This window comes from Oryzias melastigma, linkage group LG1 (assembly GCF_002922805.2).
Source record: "Oryzias melastigma strain HK-1 linkage group LG1, ASM292280v2, whole genome shotgun sequence".
Taxonomy (NCBI): Eukaryota; Metazoa; Chordata; class Actinopteri; order Beloniformes; family Adrianichthyidae; genus Oryzias; species Oryzias melastigma.
Genome location: NC_050512.1, coordinates 19,826,912 through 19,854,734, shown reverse-complemented (window position 1 = coordinate 19,854,734; position 27,823 = coordinate 19,826,912). Strand labels below are relative to the sequence as shown.

Below are 27,823 nucleotides of genomic sequence, written 5' to 3'. Positions count from 1 at the left end.
GAGCCCAAGAAACAAGAAAATGTAAGAAGACATTAGATTTTTTCACAATTTACGTTTTCAGAAAACACACATGATTTTATCTTTTGTTGAAAGCAAAGAAACGTTTCATTAAAATAAATTCCTCAAAAATGTTGCCAGTTTTGACATGATAAAACATCTTTAGGTTCAGATTTGTGACAGAATAAAGTTTTGCAAATTTTTTTTTCCAATAACACTTTTGGATCTTCAGAACATTTTTTATAAGATTTGTGTCAGATTTTTTTTTTACCCTTTGGGGGTTCCATACATGGAGATAACTGTCCACTAAAATCCTAATCAGATGACTACAAAGTCTCTCCTCGTTGCTTTGGGACAGAACAAGTTTATCTCGCCCATCACCGGGGTCTCCGGGGACCCTCCCCCGCCCCTCTCCGCTCATTGATACGGCAGCAGCGCCGGTAGGGGCGGGGCAGCACTGCAGCAGAGCGCCTCTCCGGTAATGCTCCATAGATACACGCGCTCCTCTCCGCCCCTGCCGCGAGACAGGTGGTTGGCCCGCGCGCGCTCATCCTCGAGCTCTCCCCCGTTCGCATAAGACAAACACACACATCGCCCACGTTTGTTGACGGCACGGAGAGGGGCGGTTGGAGCGCGTCCCCGATGGACTCCCGGCGTGTGACCTCCGTGATCGCCGGGCGGCCCGCAGGAGAGTGGGGCAGCAGCCGGAGCGCACGAGCGGAGCCGCGCCGATCCACGAGCAAATGTTTAGCAGCCAAATCCTCGAGGCGCTGTTGACAGGAGAGGGGGCATCCGAGGAGGGAGATGCGCGAGTAGAAATCTGACACGACCCGGGTGGATTTTTTTTTTTAATTTGCGTGGCGGCAGGATTCTTTCTGACAGTCCTCCGGTCGTAGAAGTTCCCCTGGGAGAGCGAGGGAGGAGGCTCATCATGGCTACAGGCGCCGGTAAGGCTGCACAGCCCGCCGCTGCTGCTGCCGCCGCCACCGCGCCGGGCTCCACTGTGAACGGGACTGCGGCAGAGCTGCCCAACATCGAGCAGGAGCTCTACGATTACCAGATGCACAGCAAGATGTGCAAGAAGATCGCCCAGCTCACCAAGGTAAGAGCTGCCCGCGGCACCCAGACAGGCGCGCCGCCTCCTCCTCCTCCTGCTGCTGCTGCTGGATGATCTGCCTCCGTGTCTGGAACCAGACATCCAGACGCAGCAGGACAAACACAAAACAACTTGGAATCATCATGTGATCGTGACTGTCTGAAAAGAATCACATCATGTTCACCTGATTTGTGCAGCGCACTGGTCCAGCTTGCACACCTCATTCCATCAGAGTCCAAACTGACCAGCAGAGCAGAATCATCTCCAATTACCAGATGCCATCACATTAGTGTTTTCTCCAATCAGGAGCACATTGCGTCTTTTGGAGCTGCTGTCTTTCCAACAACCCCCCTCCTTTTGTGTGTGGTGACAGTTACCTGATGACTGAGCACTTCCCTTATGGATCTCTGGAAGTGTGGGTCCAGGGGTCCACGTGCTTGGGTTTGACAGGACTTCCTGTCAGAGATGACACAGGTCAGCACTTATGTCTTGTTTGGAGCATGAGTAATTACTCTCCTCCAACCTGCACTCCTCCCATCACGAGCCTCCTCATCTGGACCCAAAGAGCTCTTCCTAATCAAAAAGGGAGAATATGATGAACAAATTTCATGTTTTGTGGGAGAAGGTCCTTTGGGATGCTGCTATTTGACACATTTGTACGGTGGCCCTGAAGTGCCAATAACACCAATAAATCACTCAATGCAACAACAGAGGATCACAATTAAAAGAGCAAAACAAAAAGTAAAAACATTAAGTTTTTAAAATCAAAATAAAAAAAAATATATGTATATATGTTTAATAAAATATAACCCAGGTCATTTATGGAAATAAAAAATGTTCTTAATTGCTCACCTAAATAAAGGTTTACTTAAAAAACAAAATCAATTTCAAGAAATCAAAACTAAATGTTAAAAAATAAAGCAAACGAAAAAAATGTAAAATGTTTTTACAAATGCGTCTTCAATCTCTACATGCCCTTAAAAGCGTTATTTTTTGTACAGAGTTCCGGTATATCCAGTATCGCGTCATGCCAGATAACTTTTGGATGAAATGATGGTCGTGATGTCCCATACTACCTTTTGCGTTTTGTTGTTTTTAACATTTCTGTTTGATTTCTGGAAATTACTTTTGTGTCAGATTTTTCTTTCGCAAACCAGGAAAAACATGAAAAAAAAATCGCTGATTGGATGATGACGTTTGTCGATCATTTCAAAAGAAAGTTATTTGGCATGAAGCAATACTGGATATATTCTGTCCTCATCCAAACACTTTTTTTAGTATACGGACACTGAAGACGCATTTAAAAAACCTCAAACACCATCCAATCAGTGATATCCCATAGTACTTACCTTTTCCAGCCTCTATAGAGTTTGGTTTCTGGAAAATAATTTTGCTTTCTGAAATCTTTCTTTTTTTTTTTTTTTTGCTTTTCAATTGTGATCTTTAGTATGTTTTTGTGTTTTGCTAATTGCTGTCATGATCTTGAATATGTTTTTGCTTTTGTTGGTGCTATGTGCACTTCAGGGCCACCGTACGTTTAAGTGTTTGGACTGCAGAGTGAAGTGGAGAGGAAGTAGGAAATGGGTCAGCTGGTAACCTTATATATTTAATAACTCTCTGGTCTGCGCCCGGCTTCTGCTCGTCCCTTATGCTTAACTTACACCCCCCTGCCTTCTCCTCCTCTATCCCAGAGTGAGCGGTCCGTCCCGGTTGAATGGTGGTTCTAAAGATAAACCGGTTGGCGTGTGTTTAGAGAGCCACTCAGAGGGAAGAAAGCAGTCGCTGACCACGACGAACCAGCTGGTAAATGTTCACACGAGTGTGAACGTCTGATACGAGGAGAGGAGCTGCTCTCAGAGATCCACTGCAGCATAGGAGCGTGGAAGCACACGCTTTCAGCCTGCAAGCTTTGGGTTCTATCTTTGGGTTTCTTCTGTCACCGTGCTACCACAGTTCTCCACACAGGAAGTGCGGCGGCTTTCTTGTCTTTCCATGTAACCTTTTGCTTCTCCTTCAAAAGTCCGCTCTCTCCTTCATCCGCTCCGACTCGCCTCATTCCACTGTTGGACAGATTATTCATTTCATGCCCTGCTGACTTTGAACTTATTGTCACTAAGAAAGGGCACTGGCCTGTGAGGATACATGAATAACACCATCGACTGGCAGGATCGATCCGGAGAGTTCAGATTTACAGTCGGAAGAGGCCACTCTGTGACCACTTTGTGGCCTTCATTGGTACACCTCCTGTAAAGAAAATTAATTAAGTGTCCTAAAGAAAAAAGAGACATCTTAACGGAAAAAATACAATAAAGGAGATCTTTTTTTAAATATATATTAATACACATCGTTTTAAAAGGTGTTCACATCTAAACACTGCACGGGAATGTGCAGCCAAATATCATTTTATTCATGTATGAACTTATTTTGAGGTTGATGACGGTTAATCTGCTGTGTACCTTGTAAATGATCTCTCTGGGATTAAAAAATAATATTTTCATCTTTATTATTGCATAATATTTTTTTGCTTTTAATAGCATTATGTATTGCTAGAGGGAAAGGGGATTTTCGTGGATTAAAATAAAGATGCACAGTTTGGTTTTGGTTTGCTGAGAGAAAAAAATACAATATGCAAAAAACAAATTTTCCTATTTTTAAATTAAAACTGTAGGTAAATGTGCTAACTTACTTTTTATCATTGGTCAAATATTTGAAACTGGTTTTGAGGTTTTTATGACATTTAAAGTTGCAATAGGTGCAATTTTTTTTTATTTATTTATTTTTTTCACAAATACTGACGTCTCCAGCAGATGAAGCCATCTTAGTTTTCAAGTTGGAGCCAGACGACAGTGATTGGTCCGAGTCGGTCTGAGTCAACGTCTCCATAGCAAGTACTGTCAGGACTATGACTGTATATGAGAAAAGGACTGAGTGACTCCTCCCCTTTTGTGTTCCAAATGGGAAGTATCTGTTGGTTCCAAGAAGCCAACATCCTGTTGACTTCTACTGAGAAATTAATAGCCATTAATATCATTTTATTTGTCAATACAACCGTTAATTGTAATCTTTTAAATGCGTTACGGCAAATCTTATTTTATCTATATTTTTTCTGTAGTGAAAGTTGTGCAAGTTAAAAACTGACCAGTCAGATGCCTCAATAAACATACGTGGTCTCTTGTTGAATGTTCATAGCGTTTGATTGACAGATTCTCATGATTCTGCTTTCAAGTGGAAGGGGTGTGGCCTTCCAACAAGCTCACTTCTAATTGGTGAGAGTGGTTGACTCAGACCAATCACGTTTACTGGCAATATTTGGCTCCAACATGGCAACGTCCATATCTTGAAAACATGGCGATTGAATTGACTTCCTTTTGTTGGAAGCGTGTGATTTTTTTATAGGTGACATCACACTCACTTTGTTCACTTCTCTTATACAGTCAATGGTCTTGCCCAAGCGGAGAGTTGAACTTACGATGAGAGGTCAACTGGTCAACCAGATATAGATATTAGATATAGGCAAGTGACTAATTTCCAAAACAGAGTAATTGATTAGCTCCTTTTTAATCAGATATAAAATATTCAAATTTTAACATCACCGATTTGTATACATTGAAACATGCAAAACATTAAAAGTCATTTTTTTCTGGGTGTTAAATCGTTTTAAAGGTCATCTTTAGATGTTTTTGAGAACGAGGTTTTGTATAAATATGCCCTCTAAGGTGAAGCTCATGAAATAGTTGATAAAGATTTTGAATAGGAGTTTTTTTCTTTTTAATAAAAATATGCGCAAATTTTTGTTGAAATGAAAAAGAACAAAGAATTCGGATATTTCTGAATTCCCTGCCTACGACCTTAGTACAAAAATACTATTTTAGAAGACGGATTAAAAAAGCAATTTGGACACCATGTTCACTACTTTTTTCTTTTTGATGTCACAGATTTCTCGAAGTAAAAGTGCCATAAATTTAAGCATTTTACAAAAACTATTTTGAAATCCATTTTATTCTGATGATGAAAATGTGGACAGTTTCAACAAATAATTAAAATAAAATGTTTTATCTTGAGAAATCCTTAAAACGCAATGTATTGTGGTCTATATTTGCCAATCTAGTGAACATCGATGTGCATTAGTTGTTTTTTGCAGAGACTTCTGGGAAATTTCTAGAGCATTGGATTTTGGAATCGTGGATTTGTACAGCACTACAAAATTGTAATCACTCTATGTAGTAGATTGTTAAGGAATTCGGACACAACCTTTTAAGTTTTATTCCTTTTTTTTGGGTAGCAGGGATATGATGTCATGCAGATCTATTAGTGACTGCTCACAAACAGTTCAGAGTGTTCAGTTGCAAAAACAAACGTCTTGAAGCAAATCCTCATGTTTAAGAGGTTACACGGTATGTCTGTCTGCATCACATCTCTGATCATGTCTGTGTGGAGGATCTTGCCTAAACCTTTAGGATGAATTGCAGTCCAGTCTGCGAGCCAGACCGCGTCAGACGGCATTAGCAGCTGACCTCGCTGATGCTTTTGCAGTGGAGGGAGCCAACCCCTGCAGCCAGCTTCCAAATGTTTCGGAAAAGCCCCTTCCAGAGGCAATTCCAGAAACGTGGTCATGAACAGCACCTGATGTCGAGGTGTTCAGACGTCTGTACAGGTTTGTTTTGTGATCACAGTCGCTCCCCCAACAAGTCCTGGTTTTTGGCTGACCTTTCTTTAAATAGTCCTCTTTTCTTCTCCCTTGCCACGGTCTCACTTTTAAACCAGATGACGAGGATACTGGGCGCCCTCAGTGCCTGCCCTTGTTTCAGAGGACCTTGCATTCCTCTGCGTCATGAGTCACTCTCTGCGAGCCAAAGTTCAGGCCCCATGACTGACAGGCAGGGCCAGAATTAGACTGACCCGATCCAGTGAAAGGATCAATACGTGGAGCTGGATTCATTGAAATATAGGATGGATTTGTTTGAGATTGACGGTGTTGAGTTAGCATGTGTGCAGGGCACTCACTCACACAAACACACTCACAGGGAATGTCCGGCACAGCTGTGCCAGCTGAGTGCTGCAGACAGAGAGGCGTCCGTATAAAATATGAGCCCGTGTTGCTCCTGCGTGCACACACAAACACTTCTCGAGTGGGTAAGCGAGACGTCAGGGTCACAAATGATGAGGCTGTGGACGTGGCGCAGAGGTTAAAATGAGTGGTGGGAGGGGATATAGACTGTATTTCAAACATGCTGGTCATACTCTGCATGGGAGCTGAAAGAGATGCCACTCTAGCATGTAGCAGTGACGGCATCACGTTGGGTCTATAGTTACAGTAGATGCACACAGTTTTTGGAGTGTCTTGTTTTCTGTTTCTATCCTTAGGTCAGTTTAATGTTTGTTACTGCAAAGATTTGTCTACCCCTGTAGTTAATTCAGCAACTCCAAAACCCATCTATTGGTTTTTCTCTGCTCATCCGATTCATGATGAATATCTTACAGCAGGTTTATCTAGTGGCAAACACCTTGCATAGGTCATCATAGATTCTCAATGAGCCTTAAAGAGGCTATTCTACTGGAGAGTGTTGTCTACACACAAGGAGACGCAAATACCCCAATTCTTAGATGTGTATGAATGATTTGGTCTGCTTTTTGTATTGAAAAGCAGACTGTTATGCAATAACAGAGAATGCAGTTTACACTTTAAAAATGCAATTTATGAGCTGTAAAACAAAGACAAACCATCACTACTATGTATGATGGTTACATCAAGGAAAAATCTCAAGGGTTAAAATAATGCTTGGTGGCTGGATAGCTTAGTTGATTAAGTGCAGGAAATCAGGGTTTTATTCCCAATGTGTGTAGTAAGCTTCATCCAGTGTGGGTCTTTGGGGAAGAAGTTAAGTTGAAGTTAAAGTCCCATGTCTGTATTTGACCCATGCCCTGGGGGAGGGGTGAGCTGCAGACACAGCTGCAATCGGGAACCATTTGGTGGTTTATACCCCTATCTAACCTCTAATGCTGAGTGTCAAGCAGGCAGGCTCTGGGCCCCATTGTTAGTCTTTGGTATGACTGACTGGATTTGAACTCACGACCTTCCAGTCTCAGGGCGGACACTCTACCACAAGGCCACTGAGCTGGTAATGGAGAGAAAAAGTCTCACCTCTATTTGTGTATGCATAATTCTTCCTTTGAAACTCATACAATACAGTTTTGCAACAATAACTTTGTGTTCTTCCAATTGTGTATTCCCATGTACAAAAATGACAGATTTTTAAAAAATACACATACAAAGTATATATACTCAACTTAAAATTAACTACACACACAAATCATGAAAAAGTACACACGTATTGCTTGTTACGCTCACAAAATTGCATGTACGCTGAAATCTGATGTGAGACTCTTTTCACGTTCCCAAGATTCATGCGTAAGTGATTTGTTTACATGCTGCTAGAATGCAGAGTTTTCTTACCAGCCGCTTTGAACTTAGATTGTGAATAATGAAAACTTGACATTTTCCCACTTTCTTAAACAGACATGCCTGATAATTAATATAAAAAAGTTTAAATAAACGTTTTTAAAACCCTTAAGTTTCTCTACTCTCATGGCTGCCTCGGGGCTGTGCTTTCCCAGCAGCGCCGTCACCACGGAGCTCCTCTGCGAGCAGACACAAATTGGGGTGAGACTATTTTCTCTCCTTACTAGCTGCCTTATGTAGGCACAAGGGAGCCTGAGTCTGGGTCTCCCTGTGCCGGTCCACAGCCCGGAGAAAAGACAGGGTTGTGTCTGGAATGGCATCTGGCGTAAGACTTTCTGCATAGGAGGGAGAAAGCAACACAACCTCGTAGTAATTATGGTCACATATTACTATGTTAAATCATTTCCTAAAAAAGCCAGAACTATAAAGAATCCAACTATGTAGTATCAAAAAAGAGAATATTCCTGAAACGCTCACTCTCCTTTTAAAGTTGCATGCTCTCTTACATTAGGATGTATTCCCCTCTCAATATTAGATTGTAAAAAGTCTCCATCTGGCTTTCACTGGACCTGAAGAATTCATGAGGTGCGTCCATGCCCACTCCTGCTTTCACAAGGACGACTTTTTGTACAGAAAAAGGTGGATGTGGGTTTTTCTGCATCATTTATTTACCTGAACAAAGGAAATATTTTATGTTTCTAAGACACTGCTGAGAAAATCTGGGAGAAGAGAAACAAGAAAACTCCAATAGTATCGTAGTATGGAGAGAAAATAGACTCATCCATTTGTGTGCGAAATTCTTGATTTGGGTCCTCCGCCACCAGTCCCTGACATCCACCTCTGGATGGAACCATACAATGTGATTTTGCAAACTTGTTTTGTTCCCTACATATTTCATTTTGGTCTGATAGAATTTGCACACCTCTTGACTTGTATCCAAAGCCAACTGGCTGTCAACGCTGAAGTCAGGCTGGTCATGTGACGCGATCTACAAGGTCAGCCATGTTTGTGTGCTCTTCAAAAAATGAGTGAAAACGCCCTGCGGTTAGTTCTGCTTGTTACTTTTACTTTAAATTCTATTAATTTTTCAATTATTTATTATTTAAAATTCTAAAGTAATCAATGTATCTAATAATCTTGCATTTCCCCACCCCAAATGAAAACAGCATAATCATAATCAATAACCACTGGCAACATTTTTATTATAGATCAAAAGATGATCGTAGTGTATTACACAAAAGAACACAATTTGTGTCTTTGTTGACACGTTTTATCTATGGTTTAATTTATTGTCTCTGTGAGACACAGTACTTTTAAATACCAGTCCCCAATTTGGAGATTTTGGTAGGTTGCCTCGTTTAAACTTTTAATTTTTTTTTTCTTTAAGTCTGCAATTGTTTTTTAGTTTTTAACATTTATGATACTTGGTAATTTTATGTAATTTTTTTATACTTGTATTATCATGTTTTTTATTTATTTATTTATATTTTTAACTCTTTTAATCTGTTGTGTCTCTTGTGGCTAATGGACCTTGAGTCTAATAAAATATCTAATATTACATTTTAAGTGAAGAATCTTAAATAAAGTTGTTATAAACTTGTTGTCTGTATTGTTTGTTTTTTTGTGTTTGCAGTGTTTTGAAGCTATACAGGAAGGTCAACCGGCTGTGGTCTTTTCTGCTCTAAGAACACAATTTGTGTCTAAAGTAGAACACAATTATTGCTAACTTTGAAACTTCAAAAGTCATGATCACAAAACATTAATACCCATGCTAAAAAAAAAAAAAAGATCTGTATGTGTGCTGGGTTCTAACAATACTGCTACATCTGCTCATTCCTGACAGGTGATATATTCTCTGAACATGAGGAATGAGGAGCACGAGGCAGCCCTGCAGGCTCTTAGCCACGCCCACCACGACGAGCTGCACCGCATCCTGATGGAGACGTGCCACGAAGGAGAGGGGTCGGCGCTGAGGACACGACTCCTTGAGCTGCAGGAGTCTCTGGATGAGCAGCAGCGGGTCGGAGCCCAGGTGTGGAATTGTTGCAGTCACGTTGTTTTAAAAGCCTTAGCACTGGTAAAATGGGATCTTTTATTTTTGTTTTTTCCCCATCTGAAAGCTTACCTGCTTCAGAAAATGTTCTACAGAAATCAGACCCAATTATTTACATGCTGTGCATCACAATGAAAACACAAAAAATCAGCTGCTTTGAGAAAATACATCCTGACAGCTAAAAAGATGGGATTGAATGTGAGCATCTGCTCTGCCTGTGCATGTACTCCACTCACTTCTTTATCTAATCCTTTTTTATTGCTGGAAAAACAAAACAAATCAAGACTCCTTACATAAAATAACTCCATGGTTGCATAAAAAGTTTGAATTTAAGTCGGAGACAAACTATAGTAAGTGGCTATGACATAAACAATAGAAGAAGAGGCTTTTGTAGTGGACTTTCTGCAAATAATAAAAAGGCATAAATGTAAATTTGTAGTTTCTTAGAGTCTAAGATGTTTCTATATTTATTTCTAAAAACAGTGTGCATTCATTTCTGCCTCCAGGTTCAAGCAGATTTTGAGTTCTTCCGCATCCAGGCAGAGGAGAGGGAGCGTGAGACCGAGGCGGAGCTGAGGAAAGAATTTGAGGAGAAACTCCAGGCCTCAGAGGAAGAGCTCCAGGAGGCCAAAGCTCAGGTCAGCGTTGCCCAAGAGGAGAGCCTGAGACTGAGCAAAGAGCTGGAGAAAGCCGGGGAGCAGATCCAAGAGCTGAGCGCCAAATGTGAGGAACTGGAGAAGGCTTCAGATGAGGAGGATAAGAGGAAAGAGGATGAGCGACAAAGAGAGGACGAGGAGAAGGAGAAGCAGGAGGAGGAGCGAAGGATGGAAAAACGGGAGGACTTGGAGAGAGTGAAAGCCCTCCTGGAGGAGCTAAAGGCGCTGAAGGAGGACAGGGAGCGAGCAGAGGAGGAAAAGAAAGAAGCCATGAAAGAGGAGCGGAAACAGTGGGAGAAAAAGGTGAATGATCTGAGTGAGGAGAAAGAGGATATGAGGAGGAGGATAGAGGCAGAGTTTAGGGAGGAGCGGCAGAGGTGGGAGGAGAGGGAAGAGGAGGAGAAGAAGGGGATGCACAGTGCTCTGCGGGAAAGAGTGAAGCGGGCTGAAGCAGAGGTGGAAAGTCACCTGGAGAGGCTGGCAGAGAGCAAGAGAAACACAATGAAGCTGCAAGAGCGCATACAGGTACACATCCTCGTGAACACCTTTCATCATCCTGACGCTAGAATCAGAGCTGTGATGCTACGTTCACGCCGGGCTCGGAAACGCGCGTTCAAGCGAACACTGCCAATGAAAAGCGTTTCAGACGTTTTTCCATATTCAAAACTGTCATGTTCAAGCTTCTCTATGCACATTTTTAAGTCCGTTTTTAAACTCTTTGTACAAAACCATTGAATCAGTTCAACTTTAACCAATCAGGGACTTGGATTTGATAGTGATTTATGGATGGCATCTCTTTAAATTCACACAAGTACCAACCGTTTGAAAATTAATCACAGTTTGTGCCCGGTGGCAATTTTATCACACTAATTTTTTTTTAAATCTATATCTACGGGAGAGTATTATGGCCAGTTTACAAACTAAAAATATTAAATTATGGCTTTAAAGTAATAAATTCACAAGAAAAAAGTTGTAACCGTTAAATTATGAGATTAAAGTTGCACATTTGTGTGAAAAATGTAGTAACTGTTAAATTAAAAGATTAAAATCGTACATTTACGAGAAAAAAAGTTGTATCTGTTAAATTACGAGATTAAAGTTTTATATTTATGAAAAAAAAGTTGTAACTGTTAAATAACGAGATTAAGTTGGTCATTTAGAAGAAAAATTGTAATTGTCAAATTAGTAGATTACAGTCGCATATTTACGAGAAAAAAGTCGTAACTGTTGAATTACAAAATTAAAGTCGTATATTTACAAGAAAAAAGTTGTAACTGTTAACAAGATTAAAGTTGTATATATTATAAAAAATATGTCATAGTTTTTAAATCACGAGATTATAGTCATATATCTATGGGAAAAAAGTTATAACTGTTAAATTATGAGATTATAGTCATATATCTATGAGAAAAAAGTTATAACTGTTAAATTACGAGATTAAAGTTCTAAATTGATTAATTTAAAAGTTAAATTTAGTGTTTTAAAATGGTAAATTTATTACTTTAAGTGTTGTAAATTTACGACTTGAAAACACGTAAACTTACAAGAAAAAAAAGACACAAATTTACAAGGAAATAGTCATAAATTAATGAGAAAAAACACCAAAGTTGTCTGTTCAGTAGAGCCATTTTCAAAGATGTAAGACATGGAGCACTTCCTGAAGCCTTATTTCCAGTTAGGTTTAAAAACCAAAATAGATTCTGAACCTTTTGTCAACTCAAAATCAAATTATTATTAGCAGAGAAACCTTGAAAAGAATAACCAAAAACTGAATCTCTTCAGACAGAAGCATCACTGAGACTGTAGAGGATCTTTTGTAAAGGAAGAAATAACTGGAAGTGGACAGCTGCAGGGATGTCGATGGTTTCATCAACCATCACTTTTTTTTTGCTGGTTTTAATCCTATAAATTTACAACTTGATGACTTAAATCTCATAAAAAAAAATGTTGGTGGCCCTAATACTCTGTCGAGTACATTGGAATAGAGCTGTGAGAGAAAAAACCTGGAGCAAGAGTTCACCGCTTTGAGATTTCACACCAAACTGTGAGTATATGAGCGCGTGCAAGAATGCCCGTTGATCGCGTTTTGAATGCGCAACACGTGCCCGGTGTGAACGTAGCTTCAGGGAAGCTGCAGCGTGGTTCAGCAGCTACTGATTTTGTGTTAATAGGGAAGCTGGGAGTGAGGTAACAAGGCCTGGAGGTCATGCTGGTCTAACCGCAGACAACCCTCCCTGAGTACGATTCCCTCTGCCAACTGTCTGCTAATGAGTAGCAGTAGCAAGATAGAGTCACTGCGCCACCATCATTACCACCTCAAGCATTAGAGAAGCCCTGCGAGAGCCGCCACAGAGCTGACATAAGCCCTCAAAGCAGACCATTAAAGGCTCACTGCTGGGCAAGAACGCTCCTGACTCATCACATTTCATGCCTCGTTTTTTTCTCCTCCATATCATCTGTTTTTCTGACTTGCATTCTTTGTCTACAATCTTCTTATTCATACCAAACTTCACACTGGCTCCTCTTTTTCTCACCCATCTTCTCTTCTTCTATATCCTTGTTGCTCCCCTGAATACTCCTGGCGTTAATGCACGCTGCCAGGACCTTGAGGAGGAGCTGGAGCTGCATCGGAAGCGCGTGTCGGAAGCGGAAGGCGTGGCCAAGCGGGCGGAGGAGGAGCTGGCAGTCGCTAAGGAGAGGCTGCTGCTGCAGGAAGACGAGCTGCAAAGCAGAGCAGGTTCAGTCGGACTTTTTACATTGTCCTCATGCTCCTCTGTTGTAGTCAAATGACAAGAAAAGACAAAGTCAGCAAAGCTCGTTGCATTTTCTTGTTCCTAGTTAGGCTATGCCCCTGTGGCACAGAGATGCAGCAACAAGCAGCTAATGCTCATCATCCCACAAGACAAAAAGTCTCGTCGAGGTGTTGTGATACTCAGTGAGCAAAGTGACTCTTGATTACTGGATTAAAAGTTCTTTTTTTTTGGTTTGACTGGTATAAATTTAAATAATCGTTTCTCCCTAGAAACAAGAACCACCAGAACACATCATGACACATTTCTAACACCCTCCTACTTGAGCAGAGCTCAATGCATATTTTAGGATAGAATATTTAATCTTCTTAAATTAAAAGAAATGTCTTTTTTTTCTTTTTAAAAGAAAGATTTGGCCAAAAGGAGCTCATTAGAAATTCACCTCTGAGTTGTGGGCGGGACCATAGCTTCCCTCATTTCCCATCAGCCTTTTGTTTACACTCTCCTGCTAGCTTATAGCACCTCACAAAGCCAAGCTAACATTAGCGTAGCAAAAAAAAAGGCAAGAAACACCAGAGCTATCCAGCTGTACAGTTTTAAAAAAAGATGGCAGCTCATTCGAGGAAAATGAAGACGCACCTTTCTGTCTACAAGTTAATGAATTGTAGCGGAGCAGGGAGACTTTGGCCCGCCCATTTCAGTTGCTGCGTCACAAACCCAAACTTTTTCAAGCCGCAAGTTTTTATCTGGTCCTGATTCATCCCAAATTGAATACAAAAATTCTCAGAAACACAATTTTAATCTTAAATTATATATATATATATATATATATATATAAAATAAATGGTTTGTTTTTTATGTAAAGCTATATTTTTGTGGCATAGCCATAATTGTTACTTCTTAGTCAATTGACATGCATAGCTACACCTTTGGTGTGTCCAAGGAGGAATTTATTTAAACTTCACCTGATGTGGTAAAGGTATTTTAAAGGCACCATACCATGATTTTCTTAAGCCTTTCAGAGTGAACTATATCCATATATATGATCATATGTTACCTTTGGAACACTGAAAAACAAATTATTTATGAAATATTAGTTATTTTCGTGACTTTTTTTCTTTTTCATGATTTGGAGTTGATTTCTTGTTGTTAAAGAAGTCATAATTTACAATTTAATGTTATAAAACTGAGAAAATTATAGTTAGAGTGGTTTAATATCAGAATAAACTTAAATCACATAGATTTATTTTAAATTTTGGATTCTACACCAAAATTGTCATGTTTATAATTAATACTAAAAGGAGAAAAAGGATGAAGGTCCATTGAAGTCATATTGATGGATGTCCTGTTTGATTTCACTTTCTTGCATTTTAAATGCCAGTAAATCTGTTGCAGCAGAGGATCTTTTTTTGACAGAGAGTGTATTTTATTTTGAAAGAACCTTATATGTGCTGCCGTGAAAAGTAAAAGGAGTTCAAACTGTTGCTCAAAGAAATATTGTAAATATTTGATGGGTGTGTTTTATGAATAAATGAGTTAGTAGTCACAAAAACATACATTAAAGGTATTTCTCCAAACAGTGACTTCACTTGTCTTGCTGGGTTTTGGTCAATAAGAAACTTCTCTTTTAGCATTAAAAGCTGCAGACTCTGGATTTAGATGATCAAAATACCTCCAAGAGAGACATTGAAATGGTGGATAATAAGTTACTTATTTTCCTTCTATTCTACAAAAATAAAATGTTTTACTTCATTATTTATAACAATCACTATGACGCAAAAACCCTTTAGGATATAATGTTCCCCCATTCTTCAGTTCTAAAATCCTCGCAATTCAGATTTTCTTAAAAATAAATTTTGGGTCAAATATTTTTTCCGTCTTAGCAGAGCCAGAGTTTTTTTAACAGTTTTTTTCTGTTCACCAACAACTTTCTCCACTTGGTTTCCTGCCATGTCTTGCTTTTAGATCAATAGATGCACATTAAAGTTCTTGCTCTTGTAATCCTCTCTGTCGTCCTCGCTTCTGTTGTATGGAACTAATTAGTGAGCTTGTGCAGCAGCTGTGAATTAAGCGTGCGCCCTTGCATTGGTTTTCATTTGCTGTGTGTCCCTTGTGCCTGACAGAAGAACTGCTGAATCGCAGAGGCTGTGAAGTGTGTGTGTGCACTGAGGTGGAGGAGCTGAGGAGCCAGGTGAGCCGTCTGCAGAGCAGGAACAGGGAGCTGGAGCTGCAGAGCAGCGGCAGGAACAACGACCACGCCCGGCAGATACGTCAGGTACCGCCCTAATATTAGACAGGAAATATTTGGTGTGAATCAAGCATCGACGTGGTGCGTGTTTGTCTCTATAGCACGCCGAGGCCCTGTCCAGTTTGCGCTCGGAGATGGTGCGAGCCCAGAGCGAAGAGCTGCGTCGCATCCAAAAACACGCAGACGACGAGAGGGACAAACTGCAGAGGGAGATCGAGAGGGAGAGGGAAAGCCTGCAGAGGGAGAGGGAACAAGAAAAAGATCACATGGAGAAAGAGAGGAGAAAGCTGCGCAAAGAAAGAGATGAAGAGAAGGAGGCCAAACTCAAAGAAGTTGAAGAGATCAGAGAAAAACTGAGGAGGGAAAAAGATGAGGAGGTGGACCGGCTGCGCAAGGAGCTGGAGGTCGAGAGGGTTCGCGTCCGCTCCCAACTGGACAAGAACATGGAGCAGGTGGAGGCGGAGAGAGCAAACGTGCAGCAGAAGCTGGAGGAGGAGAAGAAGAGGCTGGTGGAGAAAGCAGAGGAGGATAGGAGGCGACTGAAGGAGCAGGTGCGGAAGGCCATAGAGGAGGTGATGAGGAGACATGCAGCTGAGCTAAACGGTGTTCAAGAGGCTCTGAGCTCAGAGAGGAAGACCAACCAAGAGGTCAGAAACTCTTTTTTTTCTTTTTTTTTATAGGGTTTCCTCATTTATTGCAGGGGTTATGTTAAAAAAAATAGGTGCAATCTGGGAAGTAAGATTCTGTTTGAGGCAGTAAACCTCCTCTGTATGCACTTATCTCAGACAGACAGGAACATTGTCACTCTTTTCTCTCTTATTTAAACTCTAAAAGTTCAAACCTTCAAAAAAATAAGTCCAGTATTATAGAATAAAACAAAGATCTTCTCTTGATGATTTTTACAGATTTGAAATGAAAGCGTTTGGTACAGGAGACAGCACAAATGGGGTTGATGACAAGGTCAATCAGGATGCAGAACATAGTGCACTGTTAAAAAAAACATGCAAAATTTCACTGAAAAATATCAAGGAGACAGCCGTATATAGCAACCACTGTATACCAAAAACAACTCATAAAAACCAAAAAAAGGTCCTTTAAAGAGAATTAAAAATTTTCACTGGGTTAACTGGGGGCCGCCCACCAGCAAAAATCTGTCTCCTTGAGTTGACTTTCTAACCTTAGTGTGCAAATTTAATAGATAAGAAGGATTCTGTGAGGGCAGTTAACTCACTGAATTAAAAAGAAACAATTAAGCTATAAAAATCAAGCCCAAAATCCACAGGAAGCTGGTTACAGATTAATTTGCTTTGCAAAAGTCCAGATAAAAGCATAACAGTAATTTTTGGGTTTAAGTTTTGACAAATACTTGATTTAGCTAATTATTCTATATGCTTCAGTTTTCCCTTTAACTGGACTGTCACACTAGAACAGTCCTTTTATTCTTAAAGGGAACAGTCAACATTGTCTGATTTAAACACAAAAAATATTTTTCAGCTTAAAAAAAAAAAGCTGGAAAACAAAAGTAAAACAATAAAGAACGCCCATAAATAACCAAATTAAATATTGACATTTTAAATCGATACAAATATCGACAAATAAGTATCGCGATATATTGCAGAATTGAATTTTTCTTCCTACACCCCGACTAAAAACGGCATCGTCATAAATAAAAGACCATAAATGAAAACTTTAACACTGAAAAAAACTGTGTTACGACAGCTTCTCATTTTGAGGGTAATACTGCCCACATTACTACACATAAATGTGTATTTCTTTTGTCTTGTTCCGTCTTCAACCTCGTCCATTCTTTGGTTTGCTAAAAGGTTACTTTGTTTCCACTGCTGCCAAACCACACAAAGATTCACTTGGAACTAAGACCCTCATCCTCCATCAGACTGGGGTTTTTTTGTTCACAGAAGACTAATAGAAGACACAAACTCTTAAAACTGAAATGGATGTTTTAAAAATAGCCCACTGTGAATGTCAACATTAAAAGATGGATATTTTTGGGTTTCAGCTTCAGTCGAACTTTAGATGTAGTTATTTTGGGTGCAGAAGCAACTGGGCGTCTTAAGTGTTTCCTGTCATTAGCTGCCTGTGATCTGCATATGTGTGACACAGCTCATTTGAGCCTGTGATTCATAAACCTGTCAAAAATGACTGAGTGAGTCAATTAAAGGAAATAAGGCCTCTGCATCAAACTGACAGAAACCCAGACAAGGGGGCTTGTTGTGATCCTCTAATTGAGCTACTCCGACGCCCTCTTAGCCTCAAGGAATTCAACCCCCAAATGAGAAACTAAAGCTCTAAACATTCTTAGCTTTAAATTGGATACCTTGAGTATAACTAATGTGAAATTAAATTACTTTTTTTCAAAGAAAGGGATTTCTTTCTTATCTATTTTATTCTTGTGGGACCCAGATTGAGCTAAAACATGATGAATGAATCCTTACTTACTCCCAGAATAATTATTTAAAGAGCAGATAGGCTTGCTTCACTGTTTTTGATACGGATGGATGTCCTTTAAGGTGTGTTTGCGCCTGGAGGAGGAGAGGAGGAGTGCTGAGGAGCTTCGCAGCAGGTTAGAGAAGGAAAAGGAGGAGCTGAGGACGTCGCTGAAAGATGCATCCACTGAGGTCAGAAACGGCTTAGAAAGTAGAAACTAATAAGATAAGATGTGAAAGCTTAGTAAACTGTCTCTGTGCTCTCAGATCCAGAGGTTGGAGGGAACCATCCAACAATCGAATCACAAAGAAAAGGCAACGCCTGAAGCTTCACACTCATGCGGGCCGCGGTGTTCTCGTTTGGAGGAGGAGCTCAGCCAGGCTCTGGGTCGGCTGGCTCAGGTTCAGGAGGAGGGCGAGAGGCAGCGAGACAGGCAGCAGAGGGAGATGGCTTTTCTGAAGGCTGATAAGCATCGGCTGGAGGAGAAAGTCCTGGAGCAGAGTCGGAAGAATGCAGAGAAGAGTCTTTTGGAGCAGAATCAGCGGCAGATGGAGGACCGGATCAGGTAGCAGCCTTCAGAAGAATGAACTCCTCTTTCATTTAAACAATCCTTAACCCTATGACCTCTATTGATGCTTCAAACTTCTGCTTCAATTCTACAGTTGTTCTAGTAATTTTCATAACCTGGAAAAAATATAATTTCTTGGTCATTTTTCATAGAATATGTTAGTGGTTGGATTAAGCAATTTACTGTCAAAAAAATTCTGTTTACCCTTTTTAAATCATAAAGACAGCAGAAACTTCAATAACCCTGTACAAAAGTCTTCATAATACATTTTTTTATAACTTTGTATTACCTCCTTCTGCATCAAAACCAGCTTGAAGTCTCTTGCAGTCGGTCCTTGGATATCTTTTTATATCCTTTTCCTGTCTTGTACAGTTCAGTTACCTTTTCCTGTAGGTTTATTGACTGCTCTTTAGCTTTTCCGATGATTCAGGATCCAGATATAGTGATGGGTCTGGCAACACCAACATGTCGGGTCACTTTAGTCGCCACTGCGTCGGTGTGTCACTGTCAAGAACAGGCAGACAGCTGGATCCAAGTGCAGCAGGTTTATTCGGCACAGGCAGGGCAACAGGCGTGATGCACAGCTAAAAGTCCACAAAACTAAATCAGGGTCAGGCAGGCAGGGGTCAAGCACCAGCATGAGGGCATCAGAGGAGAAGCAGAGTAGTCAGGATCCAGGCGAGGTTCAGGGCAGGTGGCAGGCAATCAGAGGGTCAGAGACAGAAGAACAGGTCCAGGTATAAACGCTCGGTAATGAAGGCAGGGTGGCACAAACAAATACTTCGCAGAGAGTGTGGCTCTGTGTGCTGCTTAAGAAGCAGGTGGGTGATTGTGTGATTGGAGACAGCTGAGCAGGAACCAGGAACTGAGGGCTGGGGCTTCTGGGAGATGAAGTGCAGATGAGGCTCAGGAGAGTTTTAGAATTCAGGCGATGGCTCCCTCTGGTGGTCTGAGGGAAAAACAGACTGATTCATGACAGTCACTGAGGCTCCATACTGGGTTTATAAGGAAGCGCTGCCGCATGAGAACTTTCAAACTTTTTTCAAGCTGCCAGATGAAGAAATAAAAGAAAGGTGTCAACCATGGGGGACTATTTTGATGGCACCCCAACAAATAAAATATTAGTTTTTGTTTCATCCCGTTCCTCTCAGTTTCGGCTCGATCTAGCAGAAAACAATTCAGTTTTTTTACTTGGTTGGCTGCAATGATGCTTCCGGTCCAGAATGAGTCAGTATTGAGTGACACTGTATCAATACCGTTTGAATAATGTGCCGAAACGCTTCATGAGGCTTCATCTACCCATCACTACAAAGAAATGTCAGTGCAGCACTAAATGAAGGATACAAGGGTCTGTTGGGCGCCCAGAAACACACACATTGATTATAGGCACATGAGTCACAGGTGAGGAGGATTACCTTTAGCTGCCGTTCCTACACTTTCTCACTCCTAACTCGTCATACAGTATAAGGACGTATGGTTCGGGCCCCCTCCACATCACTTTTTGATATTTTGAGTGTCCCCCAACTCGTCGTTTTTTTTATTTTTTTCGTATCAAGTGACCCCAAACTATGTGTCAAAGTTAATGGTGACTGCCAACAACATGAACCTTGAAAAGTTTGATTTAAATTCAAAGTAATGTGAACATTTATTTTTAAAATATAGTCAACTATAAAAAAGGTAAATGTTTAAAACAAATACACAAAATGTTTAGCCTATTTTTCATTAACGTGATTTTGCTGAATAACTGCTTATAGTTTTGATTTCATTTGGACAATTAAATCAAAACTACAATTTGGGGGTTATATAGTATAAGTAATTGGGCCACTACCATGCTTCTTAGAATGGAGAAAAAATACTTCTTGAACAAAAGAGGAAGTACAGAAAAAATAAACTATGCCAGAGAATGTGCAAAGATGAGAGAGCGGCACAGCAGAACATGATAAATATTCATTTTAGGCTAATACTGACTCAGTCTTCGCTCTGATTTGCGCCTCCAGGGTGGAGTGTGAAGATCGTCTCAGAGCGGAGTTCAGGATAGAAATGAACGCAGCCGTCGCGGAGAGTGAGCAGAGGTGGCAGGACCGAGAGCAGGAGCTGCAGAGCCAAGTATCTGAGCTGCAGACTCAGCTGACCGAGCTGCAGGTGAGCACCAGATATTTGCTCCATTTCATTTCTTTCTGCTCACTTTATAGTAACTTTTATTCTTTCAAGCTGAAAACAAACACAAGCAGAAACAGTTTATATAAGAGCAACTAAACCAGCAGGATGCTTTAAAGACGATGAAAATTGTGTTTTTAACATGTTCTAGTGGCTTTTTTCTGATGTTGGTGGACATATGTTAACAAAATAAAGCTAAAATTGCATTTCTGAGTATTTTTATTTTTTATTCAAGCCATCATGAATCAGGAGCAGATGAAAAAATGCTGTTGAAAGAGAGCATAGAAAATATGCTCACCCTGTGTGCTCAATTCTGATGCATCCACTTGCAGACAAATAGATCCATGAATGTTTTCATTTTCCTCATCTGAGCTGACATCTGCCTCAAAGCTGTACGGCTGGATAGCTCTGATATTGCTCGCCATTTTTGTTGTCAATGTTAGCTTGGGGTTACAGGGAGCTGTAAGCTAGCACGCTAAAGTGTGTAGCTCAGTTATGGGTGAGGGGAAAGGGGGCGTGGTTGCTCCATGTCAACAGTCCCGCCCACAAATTAGAGAAATATTTCCAATGAACTACTGTTAATCTACAGAAACCATGCCCTAAAAACAACATAATCAATTAAAATACCTCTGGGAACGCCTTGAAAAAAGATCAAAAGATGATCAAAGTGGGACTCAAATGATCTTTCTTTTTCAAATCTTTCCTTTTTTAATATGAAGTCAGCAAACATCAGCATTTAAATTCTTGCCGCAAACTCATCTGCTGAGGACGGCAGTGTGGCGACCCTTAAAACCCTCTCCTTGCAACTTGTCACCAACGCAGGAGGAGAAAAAGAAGGCGGGGCAAGGAGACGACAGTCACTGCAACCCTGAGATTGACAGGCTGAAAAAGGAGGTTCAAGAGACCAAAGAGATAAACAAGAAACTGAAGGAGCTGCTGCAGGTACGCACACATGCAGACCGTTTGAAAAATCCTATGTGCTCTCCTTCTTGGGTTTTCTCTGTGATGAATAATTTAGCAGCTTTGATCAAAATGTTTCCGTGAAAAGCCGTGTAATGTCTCCCAATAAGTGTGAGCGAGTACGAGCCGAGCTACGATATTTATGCAGAACTAGTTTTGTGCCCTTAAAGAATTGATTATAAATAAAAGCAAATGAATACTGAAAAGAGAATGTGTTAATATGGAACAGGAGCCCCAAACCCAGTCGTCAGCTGAGGAGAGGCACAGTCACGCCATGGCACTGCAGGCGTTGGAGAGACAGGCAAAAGAAGATCTGCTGTCGGAGAGAAACAGACTTCAGACGCTGCACCACCTGGAGCTCGGTAACACTCTCATTTATCAACACAAAAGAGCACACGGAGAAACACAAACACAAGCAAAACGAGCAAGAAGTTAAGGCAGAGTGATGCGCACGGAGAAGTGCTCAAATCCAACACTGAAGTTCCCATTGCCATGGATACGATTCACCATGGCAACAGCAAAGGGGGTACCGAGGGCAACACTGGTCTTGTTTCCATGTGTTGTCAGATAAGCAGCGTGCCGAGCTGACCCAGCAGCACACGGAGTGGAGCAGACAGATGACCCAGAGACACATGCAGCAGATAGAAGATCTACAGGCCCAACTGCAAGCACACACGCAGATGATGGCGCTGCAGCAGGTGACCCGCACATGCGACCACAACACACTGCACAAATAGACCCCTAGAAATACGTCAAAAATTCATCAATGTCTTTAAATAAGCAAAAAACTACTAATAGGATAAGAAAAAAGCTCTAGTCACTCAGACATATTTTTTCAAACTAATATTATTCTGTATTTGAAAAACTCTATTGATTAGATTATTTTCTGGCAAGACAGAAAATAAGAAATTTTTCTTTTAAAAAGTCTTATTACTTCCTTAAAATTCTGTTTTTGAAGTGTCCAAACCTCACTGTGCACACAAACTGTCTGTACGGTGTTTGATTATAAAAAATATATCGTGCACCATCTTTTTATCTGTTCTTTATGCTCCATTTTTGTGTTTGAAGGACCTGAAGCAGCAGAACCAGTACCAAGTGTTTGAGCGGCAGCTGGATGAGAGCCGCTGTGCCATGCAGGAGCTCCAGAGAGAAAACACGGCATTGAAGAAGCAATTAAAGGAAGGGTAGGAAGAGCTAATATGTGTTTTATTTTTCAGGCAACAAAGCTAATTCAGTGAAACATAGCATTCAGATAAGTCAAACTTTATTAAACTCATTCACAAAAAGTTGAATCAGAGTACGTATTACTCCACAACGGTCTTGATGCTCCAAAAATCAAGCAGCTTTGTAATTTACCAAAAATATTTGAGCACTGATTACCACAGAAAGTCAATTTGAGGTCAATAAGGACAACCAGATTTCATATATAATGTTTGCTGGTTTATTTATATTTCTTTTGAATCCTTTAAATGTCTTTTATTTTGAAAGGAAATCATGTGAATCTCTGTCAGATATCATAAACTAATATTTAGAAAAAAGGCTATTTTTAGATCAGTTTGATGATCTGTTTTAAAAAAAAAACTGAGTATTTCTAACTTCCAATTGTGTGCTGCTCCATCAAAGGTCAGTTCAGAAGAATTCTGAAATTCTGGAGAAAGAAGAGGATAATGCAGAAATGAGGAAGAAGAGGGACGCTCAGCTAGAAGAGGAGGCGCAGCGTCTGAAGGAGGAGGTGGAGAAGCTGAGGGTGGAAATGGAGAAACTTGAGGAGTCCCAGAAGCAATGGGAGGAGAAGAAGGAGGACGAGGTGAAAGAGGAGGAGATGGACGAGGAGAAGAAGAAGGAGAGGGAAGAGGAGAAGCGGAGAGAAGAAGTGGAGGAGATCCGGAGGGAGCACAAGAGGGAGATGCAGAGCTTGGTGTCGGAATACAGTAGCGCCCAAAACCACCTGCAGGCTCGAATAGTGGCTCTGGAGAACGAGTGAGTGGAGGACAAACGTTCAGCAAATCATCATCTGTGCAGGAATAACATTTTTTTTTGTTTTTTTTTTTAATCTGCAGACTGCGTGAGCGGGAGGAGCGATGCAGAAGGAGGGAGCCTCGCTGTGATGACGTGCAGTTAGGGAGACTCCAGGAGAGGCTGACGGAGAGAGACCAGCTCATCAAACGATTAGTGGTGAGGATGCAGACCTACACAAAATAACAACTTTGCTGAAGAATTGAACCAACACCTAAAGTAAAGACAGATTTTATAGTAATTCTTGGAATGTCGTTATACTCCTTTGGGCAGAATGTTTATTAATCATTTGTCTGACGGAGTATTTTGACACGTGTGACGTTTATGTGACATGAAGGACACAAGTCCGCCCTCCAGAGAGAGCGCAAGAACAACAGCAGCAGACGTAAACAAGGCCAGTAAAAAGCCCTTCCTCATCTTTCCTTCCCTGCAGGAGGAGAGGCATCAGCTGCAGCTTCACCCCCCTGTTGCCGGGGACAACAACACCCTCAGGCTCAGGGACACCAAGTCCCGCCCTGGGAGCGTCACTCCAACCATGAGGGTGAGCGTGTCCGTTTTGGCTCATGAGCATAATTTATTCATCCAAATATGCCTCCTTCCAGCCGGACTGAGTCTTTAAAGTCTTCGGTGACTCGGTCTACACACTCGCTGTCACACTGTGACCAAATCTATTGTTTAAGTCTCTGTATGCCTAAGGAATGGGTTTCTCTCTTGAAAACGATATTTATAATAGAGCCAGATTTTCTGGACAAAAACATTTTAACTAGTTAGTAAGTAAAATTCACTTCTATGCCATTAAGTTTAACGTTTTGACATCTTTGAGATGTTCAGAGTGTCTTCAGTCTCTTAAACCTCGTCCTGCACATCCTGGATTCTGCGGTTGCCAGAGACTTGATCATCTCAGACAGATGTCATCATTGAACATGTCTGTGCCACCAGACAAGAACAAATTATAAAATGAAGATTACAGTCTTTTGGTAAATTTAGAATGTCAGCTGTCCTAATTTATTTGTTTGTTGCTGAAATGTTCTGTTTTGAATCTTGCTGGAAAATCTTTTTTACTTTTTTTATAAGGGCTGTTTGGTCCCAGCACTTTGAATTTTCAGTGATTTTGTTCTACAGCTTTCTCTTTGTAATAATTTCTTAACTGAAGTTGGTGATAAGGTGTAACTCTACAAGCACTTGTAATTCATTTACTTTAGCAACACATTGTAGTATAAAAATAAATAAGATAAAGTTGGTCAAAGAGTGGTTTTAGTTCATCATCATTTTTATTTTCATTTCAGTAGATTTGGGAACAAAAAAGTATGCATAAAACTTGCAACTTTGTCTATGTTTTTCTCAAAGAATGATGTTTGTGTTTGTAAAGTTACTAAATAGCTTGTTTTAAAACACTGCAGATTAAACAGGTTTAAATCACTTTATGGAGTGCGTCATCAACAAATTAACCAGAAATGGCAATCTCAGATGCAAATTTAAAATCAACAAAAGCCTTTTAAATCCAACTATTTATTCACATGTATAATTTAGCCTGATCTAAGGTCATTTGATGTGGTTTCATGAGTCGTAGTTACTGCGGTTAAAATGTCTGCTGAACCCGGAAGCTTAACTTTTCTTGGAATCTTAAAGGAAAAGACTTCCAATCGACTTTTTTCTTTTTTTTTTACCTTGATGACTTAATATTTTTGCTCTTGGTTATTTTCTCACATATTGATTGTTTTCAGTGCATTTGCTTATTTTTAATTCTGTACAAATACTGTTTGAATACATTTAAATTTGGACTGAAATGAAAAAAAAAAGGCTGCACGCTGGTGCAGTGGTTAGCACTCTTGCATCACAGCAAGAAGGTCTCCGGTTCAAATCCTGGACCTGAAATAGAATCACCAATGGGTGACCTTTCTGTGTGGAGTTTGCATGTTCTCCCTGTGCACGTGTGGGCTTTCCCCGGGTACTCCCACCTTCCAAAAGCATGCTTCATGGGTCATACTCTAAAGATTGTCCCTAGGTGTGGATGCGAACATGGCGTCTTGTCCAGGGTGTTCCCTGCCTTCGCCACATGTGGCTGGGTTAGGCTCCAGCAGCCCCATGACCCCGAAAGGGACAAAAACGGGTTTAGAAAACGGATAGATAGATGAAAAAAAGGTGTTTCAACTCAACAAAATGTCAAACTTTATCCAAGTTATACATCTTTTTATTGTTTATTTTTAGTTGTATCAGTAATAAATAAAAATGTAAAAAAAGAACAAACAAAAATATAGTTGCTGCCTACCTAACCATATTTATCAATGTGTCATTTTCAGTCAAAGCTTTCGGTTTTCTTTAGAAAAACACCTGTGTTGTTTTATTTGACAGGAGACTGAAAAGAGGTGAATTCATCTGATAGTCATATTTTTGCTTGAATGTAAAGAAAGAGTTTTTATTTTTGTTATCAGAAGACATTAGGGGTGTAACAATCAATTGATGAATTGATTTCTACTACTGCAATCCAACCAGATCAAGCTCTCTGAGGCAGAATCAAATCGACCCAAACCGTCAGAAAGTCGTTTCAAAATGAGATAAATTGACTATCAAATCAGTCTTGAAAAAATTAGATTAAGACATTTGTGGGTTTATCTTACTATGACATAAAAATGATCAAGTGCCTTCACAGCAAACAACACATGATGGAGCAAAAAATGATCAAACGAGTGTGGAAACACTGAATTTTGCAGATTTGTGACCACACAATGTTATATAATGTTCTAATATTGCTCCATTTTTAGTATTTTGATGTGGAAAAACAACAGAGAGCTGGAATTAAAATGTGACTGGATTTGACATAAATTCTTGTTTAGTTGTACACATATTTAATCACGTCATTTTCTCTGACTTTTTGCTCTTTGAAATGTTTTTTCCAGAGGAAGGGCGTGGAGTCACCTCCCCGAGTCACCAGCATCCCCAGCACCGCCGCCCTGGACAGGAACGTCTTCCCATCCCACTGCCCCACGTCCTCCATCCCTCAGCACTCTTCCTCCACGCTCCCCCACCAGTCGTCCTCTCACCCTCACGTCTCTCCACAATATTCCACCTCCTCTCTTCCACACAAGCACACTTCCCTCTCTTTAGGGCAGCATTCCTCCCCGTCCCTCCCGCGTTCCACCAGGTCCCGGGCCTCCTGCATCCCTCCAACTCCGGCGCCAACTGCCCCCCTCCCCGTCTGCCCCTCACCCACCACAGGCATCCGATACGTGTCCCCTTCCTGCCAGGAGCCACATGCACACTTCCAGGCCCAATCAGTCAGGTATGATGAAGCCTTGCAAAGCGGAGGGTGAAGATTAAAAAATAAAATAATAATAATCTAAATATATTAAAGCTCACCTCTGAATACTTCAACAAATGTCTGTCAGAGATATAAGCTTGTTTAAGAACAATTAAAGTAAAAAAAGAAAGTAAAAAAATACAATTCTGGATCCGATGGTCCGCGAGTTTGAGACCTCTGCTCTAGAAAATGTTTTAAATGATTTTTATTCTTATTGTTCTAAATTTTTCATGATGCTACATGTCAGGATTTGCTTTTCGTTTGTGCATTCTGCAGGGGCTCATACCTGGAGCAAAGGGGCACAGAAGGGCTGAAGCAGGAGTGGTTCACCAAATACTTCTCCTTCTAAGCACAAACACTCCAGCTGCAAGTACATCTCTACAGTTTACTGCTTCCTCTACAAATACAGACTAAAGCACACACATACAAATAAGACATGACCAGATTGACAGATTTATTGGCTCATCACCAGCAAGGCCATCTCTAACATTGCCTCTAAGCTCAACCAAAAAGTGCTTCTCTACACATGGCTGACCTCTTCTCAGAACGTATGCCTGCCCGATGTTGTTTGGATCGTCCGACATATTCCCATGGAATTTTTTTCTTTTTTTTTTAAAGGCAGTCTTCCTTTTTTTAAATGCAACTGTTGCCGAACCCATCAGTTATTCCAGATAAGTGTACTTTTTTAAAAACTACATTTCTCTTCAATTAAGGAAACAACATAACTCTACGGCATATCAAAACGAAGCTCGTCTTAATGCAAAAATGTATAATCTTACTTAAGAAATTGAATAAACATATTTTGTTTTTGTAAGCGTGCCTGTCCTGATTCATTTGATTCTGCTGTTTCTTTCTTGGCTTTTATGAGCAAATAATTAACCAGTGCAGCGATTAATCATCAGAGCTTCTGTCAAGTTTCTGTAAACACACCTCGCCATTCCCCGTGAGCAGAGGTGATGCATTACATTGAAAAAGCAACAGCGGGAGCCCAAAGATATGAAAAACTACACGCTACATGACATAAAAGACCGGAGGCTGTTAAAAAAGTAGCTGTTGCCTAGCAACAAGGAGCTGAACAAAAACTGGACAAGTCATTAAATAAAAACTTTTCAGCAGTTC

The 27,823-nt window shown here is 40.6% G+C and overlaps 1 protein-coding gene across 3 annotated transcripts; it reads left to right on the top strand.

The window, feature by feature from the left end:
• The first annotated feature begins 262 nt into the window (after nucleotides 1-262).
• On the top strand, nucleotides 263-27,518 carry fam184b (family with sequence similarity 184 member B). 3 transcript variants are annotated; one of them, XM_024289535.2, is made up of 18 exons: nucleotides 263-1,099; nucleotides 9,397-9,585; nucleotides 10,113-10,565; nucleotides 12,864-12,999; nucleotides 15,136-15,287; nucleotides 15,362-15,907; nucleotides 17,789-17,896; nucleotides 17,972-18,270; nucleotides 20,271-20,415; nucleotides 21,253-21,372; nucleotides 21,620-21,752; nucleotides 21,958-22,088; nucleotides 22,459-22,574; nucleotides 23,014-23,370; nucleotides 23,451-23,565; nucleotides 23,840-23,947; nucleotides 26,304-26,686; nucleotides 26,981-27,518. In XM_024289535.2, the coding sequence occupies exons 1-18, from the start codon at nucleotides 929-931 to the stop codon at nucleotides 27,051-27,053; spliced, it is 3,735 nt and encodes a 1,244-aa protein (XP_024145303.1). In that variant the 5' UTR covers nucleotides 263-928; the 3' UTR covers nucleotides 27,054-27,518. The 3 variants fall into 3 exon arrangements, with proteins under 3 accessions (XP_024145303.1, XP_024145301.1, XP_024145302.1); XM_024289533.2 differs by having other exon boundaries at nucleotides 10,113-10,787; XM_024289534.2 differs by lacking the exon at nucleotides 23,840-23,947 and having other exon boundaries at nucleotides 10,113-10,787.
• Nucleotides 27,519-27,823: the final 305 nt, after the last annotated feature.

Bases quoted from the DNA above. Each gene is read 5' to 3' on its own strand.
- fam184b (XM_024289533.2), top strand. From the start codon at position 929: ATGGCTACAGGCGCCGGTAAGGCTGCACAGCCCGCCGCTGCTGCTGCC. The intron at 9,586-10,112 runs GTGTGGAATTGT...TTCTGCCTCCAG, and splicing joins AGCAGCGGGTCGGAGCCCAG to GTTCAAGCAGATTTTGAGTT. The intron at 18,271-20,270 runs GTAGCAGCCTTC...TTGCGCCTCCAG, and splicing joins CAGATGGAGGACCGGATCAG to GGTGGAGTGTGAAGATCGTC.